General features: G+C 48.6%; 1 protein-coding gene across 1 annotated transcript; it reads left to right on the top strand.

Annotated features, from left to right (window-relative positions):
• The first annotated feature begins 913 nt into the window (after positions 1–913).
• Positions 914–5,645, top strand: NANOS3 (nanos C2HC-type zinc finger 3). The gene is made up of 2 exons (XM_007489086.3): positions 914–3,462; positions 5,060–5,645. The coding sequence occupies exons 1-2, from the start codon at positions 2,937–2,939 to the stop codon at positions 5,101–5,103; spliced, it is 570 nt and encodes a 189-aa protein (XP_007489148.1). The 5' UTR covers positions 914–2,936; the 3' UTR covers positions 5,104–5,645.
• Positions 5,646–11,937: the final 6,292 nt, after the last annotated feature.

Here is an 11,937-nt window from a genome sequence, read left to right as displayed (position 1 = left end):
AATCTACTGAGCCACCTAGCTGTGCCTTTATTTAAAAAACAAACTTTATTAGTAGCAACTCTAAAGCAGAAAGGCAAGGGCTAGGCAAGAAGGGCTAAGTGACTTGCCTGAGTCACACAGCTAGGAAGCCAGGTGGTCCTGACTTCAGGCCTGGTGCTCTATCTGCTGTGCCACCTAGCTACCCCGTTTTCATTTCTAATGGAATAAATATGGCTCCAAGTTCTTTGGAGTCCTCAACAGTATTTTAAAGATTGTAAAGGGGCCCTCAAACCAGAAAGCTTGAGAGCCACTGATTGACTCCAACCCCCTCCCTTTTTTTTTTAAACCCTTACCTTCTGTCTTGGAATAGGCAGAAGAGTGGTTCCAGCTAGGTAAGACAGGTTAAATGACTTGCCCAGAGCCAAATTTGAACCCAGGACCTCCCATCTCTAGGCCTGGCTCTCAATCCCCAGAGCCACCCAGCTGCCCCCCAACCCCCCCTTTTTTTATTATTATTTTTTTTAACCCTCACCTTCCGTCTTGGCTCCAAGGCAGAAGAGTGGTAAGGGCTAGGCAATGGGGGTCAAGTGACTTGCCCAGGGTCACACAGCTGGGAAGTGTCTGAGGTCAAATTTGAACCCAGGACCTCCCATCTCTAGGCCTGGCTCTCAATCCACAGAGCCACCCGGCTGCCCCCCCCCTTTTTTTACATATGAGGAAACTGAGGTTGTGAACAGGGAAGAGTCATCCCCAGTGACACAGTGAATCAGTGACAGAGCCATACTAGAACCCAGGACTCAGTTCCCAATGTCACCTATAAGAGGAAATCGCTTCCAAGCAAAACAAAAACAAAAACATCTACATGACTTCATCAGAATAGGTCAAGTTGGACAAATGTCATTTCCTTTTTTGAGACGATAAACAGACTGGCAGATGAGAATTCCACAGACATTTGGATTTTAATAAAGTATTTGATAAACTCTGATGTTATTCTGTATATAAGATGGAGAGATGTAGGTTGGATAATAGACGGACAGGTTTCAAACTCATCAAATAAAGTTGAGTGGCTCCCTATTAAAGAAAAAGGTAATCACTTCTAGAGGGAAACTGTCAAACTGGCAGTGAGGCAGAAGCAGATGAAGTTGGGAAGAATGACACAAGACAAATAAAAACACAAGAGACGGGATGGAGTCCAAGTCCCTGTTGTCGCAGCCCGCGCCAATTTATGTCCACTTAATTCCCGCCCCGTTTCTATTGGAGTTGGGCCCCCCTGCCTCAGAGGACACCCCCGGAGCCGATGGGACGCCTCCTTCCTTGGAGTTCTAACTGCCCCCGGAGCACTCACTGAGGACCAAATAAGTGGAGCAGCTTTTGTTTTGGCCGCGTCTGGCCGGAACCGGGCGTTCTGCAGGGCTAGATACAAAGACACCTGTGCCCCAAAGGCGAGACAATCTGTACGCATGTAGCGATCCACAGACTAGATACAAAATAATTCGGGGGACTCTGGGCGGGGCACTAGCGGCAAGGAGCAGCAGAGACCTCCTCTGGCCCGGGAGTCTCGGAGGAACGGACAGATTCCGAGCCTCCGAAGTGGAGACCGAGAGGGTCCGGTCGGAGGCACTTGGAGCCGCTGTGCAGTTTGGGAAGTGAAGTCTTTGGAGGGAAAGGCTGGGCTTCAAAGGGCTCTCACGCATCTGCTGGAGCCTGGAGCCCCCCGGAGTTTGAGGAGAGCCGCTTGGGAGACTGCGGCACAGATCTATTGGAGGAGGGGTTAGGGGGAAGAGTTGAGGCAGGGAAAGCCCGTGGAAAAGCTATTGCAACCGGCGAAGCCGGAGGAGATCGCGGCTCCCCGGAGCTCAGGGCTCCCGTAGAGGGGCGTCCAAACCCATCTGGTAAAAGACTTTGGATTGAGCTGCCACTTACCCCTGCCGGCTCGCGCTTCCTCTTCGTCTTCTGCCCCAAAGAGAAGCGTTGGCATTCGTCTAGCCCAGCGCACTGGGCTGAGTCCCAAAGAAGAAGCCCAGCCGCCCCCAGTGGCTATTGTTTTTGTTATTGCCCTTTCGGGTCTCCAACTCTTCATGCCCCCCCTCAGGCGGGCCACGGGGTTTTCTTGCTGAAGAGCCTCGGAGAGGTTTGCCATTTCCTTCTCCGGTGTGTTCCCATTTTGTAGATGAGAAACAGAGGCAAATAGGGGTTAAAGGACTTGCCCAGGGTCACGCAATCTGAGGCCCCATTTGAACCCAGACTTTGCCGAGCAGCGTGGGGTTCCTGCAATTTCTTGGTCGTGTGTGCCTGGGCCAGCGCCACTCCGGGATTTTTATTATGGATAAGCAGAGGGGGTGCTCTATCCAGGACCCCTCCTAGGCGCCCCCTCATTCATGAGTAACTGAGGAGATTTCACACCCAGGCTCTCCAGCCGCCCTGCTCTTCCACTTTCCCCCAAAGGTTTTCAGAGCCTGGAGGGGGGAGCTGACCCACCCGAGCTTTGCAAGTCTGGCTAGAAGAGCTTCCCCCAGCCCGGGAGGCACTGAGGCACACACTGTTCCTTCAGGGCTGGGGAGAACAACACAGTTGCAGAGTGTGGGGGTGGGGGTGGGGCCGGGAGGGGGATTCCCTCCCCCATTTCCCCCCACTGAAATGCGGAGCTGAGGAGTTCTCTGGCCCCGAGCTCTGCCAGAGGCTACTTTGCTGTGGAGAGGGAGGGGAGAGCCGGGGGAAACCTGTAGACTAGAAGGCTCCTGAGGAGGCGGGGGCAGGGGCTCTGGGGCTGGAGGGGCTTCTGTGGCCCCCTCCACTTCTAATTGGCTGCCTGGTGGGCTTGGGAAATGTGAGGATACATAAAGAAGGCTGAGGCTTCCCCACCTGGGCCTGACCCCAGCAGCAGCCTCAGCAGCCTCAGCAGCCTCAGCAGCATCTTCCCCTGTGCTATAAAGGTTAGCAGCAAGGCCTGCCTCTCCATGGAGGTCTTCAATCTGTGGAGGGATTACCTGGGCCTAGCCAACGTGGTGGGGGCCCTGCGCGAGGAGAAGCTGGAGCCCGAGGCCCAGGGGGCACGGACCGAGGCCAGCCCCGGCTCGGGCACCGGCCCCAGCCTGCCCCCCAGGGAGCCCCTCTGCACCTTCTGCAAGCACAACGGGGAGTCCCGAAACATCTACCTGTCCCACTCGCTGAAGGACGACGAAGGCCGGGTGGTGTGCCCCATCCTGAGGAAGTACGTGTGCCCGCAGTGCAGAGCCACCCAGGACAATGCCCACACCAAGCGCTTCTGCCCGCTCACCAGCAAGGGCTACATGTCCGTGTACAGCTACACGGCCCGCAACTCGGCCGGCAAACGGACCACGCTGCAGTGGCCGCCAGAGGAGCTGGGCCCGGCCAAGGGCCGGCCCAAGAAGATGCCAGCGACGGCTGCGGCCCTGCCCGATGGGAAAACTCCCAGCAGGCCCCAGGACGAAAGCCATGCCCGCGCAGGCAGCAGCGGCTCAGGTGAGAGCTGGGAGGGAGAGGCAGCCAGGACTCTGGGGTTCTCGGGGAGCACACTGGGCAGCTGTCAAGAGGCTGACCCTGGGAGCTCTGGAGGGATGGGAAGGGAGCCCAGGAAGCCAGCATTTCCTAGCCTTGGGCCCTTTGGGGCTGGGCTGGGATGGGGTCCCTGTAGGCACTCATTCATTCCTAGAAGCTTATCGCTTGCTGTTGGTGGTTGTGGGTGGAATTCCTGCTTTAAGCATGGCTCCTATCGCTAAAGGAATGTCAGCTGGACAAAGGATTTTTCTCCCGCAAACCCTGGGAGGTACCAGGGGGTGTTAGCCCCATTTTACTGGTGGGCAGACTGAGTCAGGTGAACTTCAGAAGTCAGCTGATTGGCCTGGGGTGACAGAACCAGGTCACTGGGATGGACTCCCAAACATTCCTAGATGCCAGGGCCGGCCCAGATGGACCTCCCCTTGTCCTGTGGAGCACAGGCCGGTGCTGGGGAGGGGAAGGACCTGGGAATGTGTGAATGGGTGGTTAAAGGCGGAATGCCTGAAATCAGGGCAACCGCCCAAGCCTTAGGTTTTAAAATTTGTAATTATCATGCAAAATATACTTGTTAGGGCCCCCCAGAAAACCCCAGATACACCGAGGTCCAAGGCGGCTCCCGCCGGTCATTCTCTAGAAGACTTTCGGGGTTGGCCCCCAAGTTTTGACGCCCGGGAGCTTCTCCCCCTATTCCTGCCACTTCCTTGTTGTGTGGCCTTGGGCAAGTCCGCCTCTGGGCCTCTGGTTTTCTTGGGTGTAAAATGAAGGGGTTAGAAGACCTTGACCCCATCGTTCGCCTTCTTTTACTAGGAGTCCCCTCTTGGGCCAGAGAAGTTGAAAAGATGACTTGGGGTTTGGGGAAAAGCAGTGTTGTTTTAGCCTTCGTTTAGCCACTCCTTGTAAACCAGGATTTCCATACCAATAACCCACTTCCGGAAGCAAAAATCCCAGTCCTTTGTATGCATTCATTCCGTGAGCAAGTTTGTCCAGCCTGGTCTGTGGCTGAGGAGGCTCCCCACAGTCCCGTCACCTAGTGGAAATGCATTTGGCCTCGATTTCATGTGGGCGTCTGGAGTCCCGCGTGTGGACATGGGTACAGGGAGAATATGGGCGTTCCTGCCCAGGCTCGCCCCCTTTCCAGCCTGGGAGGCAGGGAGGCCTCTTTGTCTTTAAATCAAGGATAATAGAGGATGGACGGGAGAAACCTTGAGGCTTTCCTCCCAGATTCTGCTCTAGCCCAAACTGGCCCAGGAAGCGGGACGGACAAGTCCAGGTGGGCACCCTGCTTTTGCTGGGTGCCACAGATTTGGCCCGACAGAAGGGGGCAGCCTAGGAGCGGCCCAGGAGCGCGATCTGCCCTGGCCTGGGAAGTGATCCAGGGAGAAGTTTGCTTTCTTGGGAGTCCGAGAGGGCCCCGCTGGCCTAGAAGACCTTGCTAGGGTGGGGATGGCATGGAAAAAGAAGCTGGGAATTGGAACCCACAGCCCTCTTCCAGACCCAATGTTGTGGCTGCTCTCAAATGTGTTTCTGTGTCTGCTTCTCCCACCCCCCCTTTTGAATCCAGGTTCCAAAGCCTCCAGGACTGCTTTTCTCACTCTGCACCCATGAATTTCATCTTCTGCCTCTGAGGATTGCGGGGACCCAGAAGCTTGCTTTGCCAGAGCCAGAAGGGATTCGAGGGGGACCAAGGGAAGAAGGGCGCTCACTGCAGGAGGGCAGGGTGCTCTGCCTAGTCCAGCTCAGCTTCATCTCCTTGGACTCCCAGCAGCTTTGGACAGTGCCTCAGCTCCGGTGGCCTGCCTTGGGCCCTCCTGACTCTCCTGGTCCTCATCCCCATGGCAGGGAGCCTCTCTGGAGTCTAGGTGGTACTGGGCGAGAGCTAAGCCTCTGGAAGGACACCCGGGAAGTGACCACATCCCCCTCCTTTCAAGTACCTGATGATTTGTATGTAGTTTGGGCTTCCTCCTGACCCCGATGATAAAACTTGGCCAGGACCAGGGAAAGGTTGTCTTGCTAGAAGGACCTCCCTGGGGGATCCTGGAGGTAGTGGCTCTTCCTGTCTTGGCTTTCCTTTTCACACCTAGGTTAGGGGTTCAAGTCTCCCACACTATTATTACTGAATTGCTTTCTAAATAAAGATAAAGCCATCTTCCACCAGTTTTCTTTGTTGATCATTCATCGTTTCTCAGGAAGATATCTTTCCTGCTGTCTGTGGGACCCTCAGAAGGGTTTGCCTTGGTCTTTGTCCTCGCCATGACCTGCCATCCCTCCACTCTGGGTTTTCCCTGGGCCGTCACCCCTGCATTGGCTACACTCGCCTCCCTTCCCTATCTTGGCCCCTCAGTGAACTGGTCCCATTCTACTGTTCTCTACACTCGAGTCCCTGGCCCCAATGGGCAGCCACCAGGCTCTAAGCATGGATAACTCCAGCCATCCACTGCTCTCCCTTCTGTGCATGCACTTCTGAACCGAGAAAATCCCAGGAACACCCTGACTGCCCACTGCCAGTTCGTCATATAATCTCTCCTGGAAGCGAGCTGCAGCAGGGCGGTCCTGTAAGAGGGCCCTGATTCCATCTCATTGGCCACCAGTGGTCAAGCTTCCCCGTCGTCCGTCCCTCCACGCTTTTGGCTGAGGGCTTTGCCTCAATACTTCACTGGCACAAATGAGCCTGTTCACCCAGACCTCTCATTTCCTTTTATTGCATGTCTTCCCCATCTCCTCCTTCACCTCTTGCCAGGCACCCCCCATACACCCTTGATCCTGCTCTCTCCTGTCTTACCCAGCAGATTGCCACCTTAGCTCTTTCCACTCTCCTAGTGCTCTTCAGTCTCCCCATCTGTCTATTGGCTGCTTCTTGCTGCCTGCAAACACGGCCCAGTCTTGGTGTTTAAATAGAGGCCTCGAAGCATCTGAACATCCTCAAAGAAATCTGGGTGGGTGTCCCTCCACGTCCCTCCCACCTCATAGGAATTCTTCTGTTTTTACCACTTCATTCAACTGAAAGGACCTTTCAAAGTTACCCACTGATCTCTTCCGCGGTCTAAAAGATCTAACAGTCTTTTCTCCATCTCCATCTTTGATCTCTATAGCCTTGGAATCTGGCCTTCACCCTCTTGTAGGGTTTCCTTTCTCCTCCCTGGTTCTTCCCCCTCTTCGACTGCATCTCGGGCACCTTTGCATGACCAATAGCAGTGGGTGCCTCTGAGGGTCTGCCCTGGGACCTCTTTCTTCTCTACTCCAAGCTTCTTAACTTGGGGTCTGGGATGTTTTCTGAAAATGTTTGAGAACTCAGTAGTTTTCTGTTGTAATTCTGTTTTGTATTTAACCTAGGCTTTGTGAACTCTTTTGAAAATGTTTGCCAACTATTTTTTTTACCAATGACATGTAATAAGAAATTTCCACAGAAGTTTTCCAAAGTTATATGATCCAAATCGTCTCCTTCCTTCCCTACTCCAGGAGCTGTTTGACAACATATTTTAATATAATTGCTTTGGGGAAATCCTTGTTTTACATTTTATTTTATAGGTTTTAAGAACATTCTGAGTAGGGGTCCAGTCTACCAAAAGGGTTCTATAAAGTTAAGAACTCCTGTTCCGTGCTGCCTTGTCTAGTGATCTTAGTTGTTTGTTTTTTCCTTTTTAAACCCTTACCTTGGAGTCTTGGAGTCAATACTGTGTATTGGTTCCAAAGTAGAAGAGTGGTAAGGGCTAGGCAATGAGGGTCAAGTGACTTGCCCAGGGTCACACAGCTGGGAAGTGTCTGAGTCCAGATTTGAACCCAGGACCTCCTGTCTCTAGGCCTGGCTCTCAATTCACTGAGCTACCCAGCTGCCCCCCCCCCCATCTTATTAGTTCTGATGGGTGTGATGATCATTTTACAGTTGATTCTCAGATCTGTATACCTAGCCATATCTGTTAAACTCCAGCCCTGCATAACCAATTGCCTCTTAGATATCTTGAAATGGCTGCCTTCTAGACAACTTAAATCCAATGTGTCCAAAACAGAAATCGTTAGCTTTTCCTCCAAAACATCCCTGCTTCCAAACCTTCCTCTTTCTGTGGAGGCCACCACTGTCAGATCCTCCTCCTGTCACCCAGGCTTGCAATATGCAGGAGCCAGCTCACGGGCTTCCTTTCTCAAGGATCTCCCCAGGCCATCTTCCATTCAGCTGCTTCCCAAAGCACAGGTCTGACCAGAGCATCCTCTCTTCTTCATAAATGTTAGTGGTTCCCAGTTTGCCAGAATAAAATACAAAGTCCTCTATTTAGCAGAAGGAACCCAATTGGGTTTGTTCCTTCCTTTCTAGTCTTCCTAAACTTGGCTCCCCTCTGAGTTCTCTATGATCTAGTAACACTGGCCCACTGGCCTCCTTACTATTCCTTGAATGCCTCTGGGAGTTATGCCTGGAATGCTCCCTTGACTTCAGCCTAGGAGAATCTCTTCAAGGCTTAGCTCAGAAGCTACCAGCAGGCCTTTCCTGGCCTCCCCAGCAGCTAGGGCTGCCTTCTCTGAGACTGTCAGCCATCTATTCTGGGTCTTCGATGTGTACTTATTTATTTATATTTATTTCCCATTAGTAGGAAAAAGTTGGCCTCGCTTTACATCTCCAGCACTTCTGTGGTTGTTCAGCCTTTTTTCAGTCATGTGGGATTCTTCATGACTTTATTTGGGGTTTTCTTGGCATGGATACTGGAGTGGTTTTGCCATTTCCTTCTCGAGTTTATTTTAGAGATAAACTGAGGCAAACAAGGTTTAAGTGACTTGCCCAGGATATCACTGGATCTGAGGTCACATCTGAATTCAAGGAGACTTTCTGATTCCAAGCCCAGTGCTTTGCTCACTGCACCACCTAGCTGTCTGGCTATCATACAGCAGGGGCTTAAAAAAAAAGACTGACCAGTTGGACATGGCACTTATGGTCAATTTAGGAACACAGAACAGTCAAAACTGATAATTATTCTTAATTATAATAATATATTTATATTGAAAAGACAATCGGAAGACTTGGCATAAAATTCTGATTCTGACAAAGGTTGGGCACAACCGCTATTTATTTGACAAATATTAAATGCCTACTATGTGCTAGGTTGCGGCGAAAGGGAGATAGACAAAATAGTTTCTGCCCTCTAAGGGAAAAGGAACATTATATACACAGATAGATAAATAAAGAAATTGTTAGGACAGGAGGGAGGGGCAGGTTCTCATGGGAGGTGGTGATTGAGTTGAGGGCAGCTAGGTTGTACAACATGAACAGAGCACTGGACCTGGCATCAGAAAGATTCCTTCCTGAGTTCAAATCTGGCCTCAGACAACTTATTAGCTGTGTGACCCTGGGCAAGTCACTTAACTCTAGTGGCCTTAACTTCCTCATCCTGTAAAATGAGCTAGAGGGGGCAGCTTGGTAGCTCAGTGGATTGAGAGCCAGGCCTAGAGATGGGAGGTCCTACATTCAAATCTGGCCTCAGACACTTCCTGTGTGACCTTGGGCAAGTCACTTGACCCCTATTGCCTAGCCCTTACCACTCTTCTGCCTTGGAACCAATACACAGTATTGATTCTAAGCTGGAAGGTGAGGGTTTAAAAAAAAACAAACAAATAAATAAAATGAGCTAGAGAAGGAAATGGCAAACTATTCCAGTCTATTTGCCAAGAAAACCCCAAATAGGTTCATAGATAGACAACTGAAAAAAGGAACCAAACAACAATTGAGCTGAGCCTTAAACAGGAGTCATTGGTACCAATATAGGTGTGAAGGGAAAGTGCCTGCAGAAAAAACAACCATCAACTGTGCCATTAAAAAAAAAAGAATAAAATGGAGATGCAGGATGGAGAAAAGACAAGGATATTAGAAGAAAGATGCTCTATTATTTTGGACAAATATTTGTTCCTTTTGGCCCTCACTTTTCTTTGCAAAATGAGATTGGGCTAGGTATTATGTAGGGTCTTTTCCAGTTTTCTAAAGGAGTTGATGTTAAGAAGTGGTAGAAAACAAGGGTAGTGATTGGATGATGGTGAATTTTTTCTTTCTTTTTTTAAACATTATTTTATTTGGTCATTTCCAAACATTATTCACTGGAAACAAAGATCATTTCCTTTTCCTCCCCTCCCCCCTCCCACCACCTTTCCCTCTCCCATAGCCAACACACGATTCCACTGGGTATCATGTGTTCTTGACTCGAACCCATTTCCCTGTTGTTGGTATTTACATTAGAGTGTTCATTTAGAGTCTCTCCTCAGTCATATCCACTCCAACCCTGTAGTCAAGCAGTTGCTTTTCTTCGGTGTTTTTACTTCCACAGTTTATCCTCTGCTTGTGGGTAGTGTTTTTTAGATCCCTGCAGATTGTTCAGGGTCACTGCATTGATACTAATGGAGAAGTCCATTACGTTTGATTGTACCACAGTGTATCAGTGTCTGTGTACAATGTTCTCCTGGTTCTGCTCCTTTCGCTCTGCATCACTTCCTGGAGGTTGTTCCAATCCCCATGGAATTCCTCCACTTTATTATTCCTTTTAGCACAATAGTATTCCATCACCAACAGATACCACAATCTGCTCAGCCATTCCCGAATTGAAGGGCATCCCCTCGTTTTCCAGTTTTTGGCCACCACAAAGAATGCAGCTATGAATATTCTCGTACAAGACTTTTTCCTTATTATCTCTTTGGGGTACAACCCCAGCAGTGCTATGGCTGGCTCAAAGGGCAGACAGTCTTTTATCGCCCTTTGGGCATAGTTCCAAATTGCCCTCCAGAATGGTTGGATCAATTCACAACTCCACCAGCAATGAATTAATGTCCCCACTTTGCCACATCCCCTCCAGCATTCATTATTTTCCATAGCTGTCATGTTAGCCAATCTGCTGGGTGTGAGGTGATACCTCAGAGTTGTTTTGATTTGCATCTCTCTGATTATAAGAGATATAGAGCACTTTTTCATGTGCTTATTAATAGTTTTGATTTCTTTGGCTGAGAACTGCCTGTTCATGTCTCTTGCCCATTTGTCAATTGGAGAATGGCTTGATTTTTTGTACAATTGATTTAGTTCTTTATAAATTTGAGTAATTAAACCTTTGTCAGAGGTTTTTATGAAGATTGTTTCCCAATTTGTTGCTACCCTTCTGATTTTGGTTACATTGGTTTTGTTTGTACAAAAACCTTTTAATTTGATGTAATCCAGATTATTTATTTTGCATTTTGTAACTCTTTCTAATTCTTGCTTGGTTTTGAAGTCTTTCCCTTCCCAAAGGTCTGACATGTATACTATTCTGTGTTCACCTAATTTTCTTATAGTTTCCTTCCTTATGTTCAAGTCATTCACCCATTTTGAATTTATATTGGTGTAGGGTGTGAGGTGTTGATCTAAACCTAATCTTTCCCACACTGTCCTCCAATTTTCCCAGCAGTTTTTATGAAATAGTAGATTTTTGTCCCCAAAACTGGGATCTTTGGGTTTGTCATATACTGTCTTGCTGAGGTTGCTTGCCCCCAGTCTATTCCACTGATCCTCCTTTCTGTCTCTTAGCCAGTACCAAATTGTTTTGATGACCGTTGCTTTATAATATAGTCTGAGATCTGGGACTGCAAGACCCCCTTCCTTTGTATTTTTTTTTCATTATTTCCCTGGATATCCTTGATCTTTTGTTCTTCCAAATGAACTTTGTTATGGTTTTTTCTAAATCAGTAAAGAAATTTTTTGGGAGTCCCATGGGTATGGCACTAAATAGATAGATGAGTTTGGGTAGGATGGTCATTTTTATTATATTGGCTCGTCCTACCCATGAGCAGTTAATGTTCTTCCAATTGTTCAAGTCTAGTTTTAGTTGTGTGGAAAGTGTTTTGTAGTTGTGTTCATATAGTTCCTGTGTTTGTCTCGGGAGATAGATTCCTAAGTATTTTATTTTGTCTAAGGTAATTTTGAATGGGATTTCTCTTTCTAGTTTTTGCTGCTGAGCTGTGTTGGAATTATATAGAAAAGCTGATGACTTATGTGGGTTTGTTTTGTATCCTGCAACTTTGCTAAAGTTGTTGATTATTTCAATTAGCTTTTTGGTTGAATCTCTAGGATTCTTTAAGTAGACCATCCTGTCATCTGCAAAGAGCGATAATTTGGTCTCCTCCTTGCCTATTTTAATGCCTTCAATTTCTTTTTCTTCTCTAATTGCTACTGCTAGTGTTTCTAATACAATGTCAAATAGTAGAGGTGATAATGGGCATCCTTGTTTCACTCCTGATCTTAATGGGAATGGATTTAGTTTATCCCCATTGCAGATGATATTAGCTGATGGTTTTAGATATATACTGTTTATTATTTTTAGGAATGACTCGTCTATTCCTATGCTTTCTAGTGTTTTTAGTAGGAATGGGTGTTATATTTTATCAAAGGCTTTTTCTGCATCTATTGAGATAATCATGTGGGTCTTGTTGGTTTGCTTGTTGATG

This window comes from Monodelphis domestica, chromosome 3 (assembly GCF_027887165.1).
Source record: "Monodelphis domestica isolate mMonDom1 chromosome 3, mMonDom1.pri, whole genome shotgun sequence".
Classification (NCBI taxonomy): Eukaryota; Metazoa; Chordata; class Mammalia; order Didelphimorphia; family Didelphidae; genus Monodelphis; species Monodelphis domestica.
This window is presented reverse-complemented; position numbering and strand designations above follow the sequence as displayed.

What these genes read in the sequence shown, in the direction of transcription:
- NANOS3 (XM_007489086.3), top strand. Translation starts at nt 2,937, where the DNA reads ATGGAGGTCTTCAATCTGTGGAGGGATTACCTGGGCCTAGCCAACGTG. An exon ending in CGCAGGCAGCAGCGGCTCAG is followed by an intron (nt 3,463 to 5,059) that starts GTGAGAGCTGGG and finishes TTTTGAATCCAG; the next exon opens with GTTCCAAAGCCTCCAGGACT.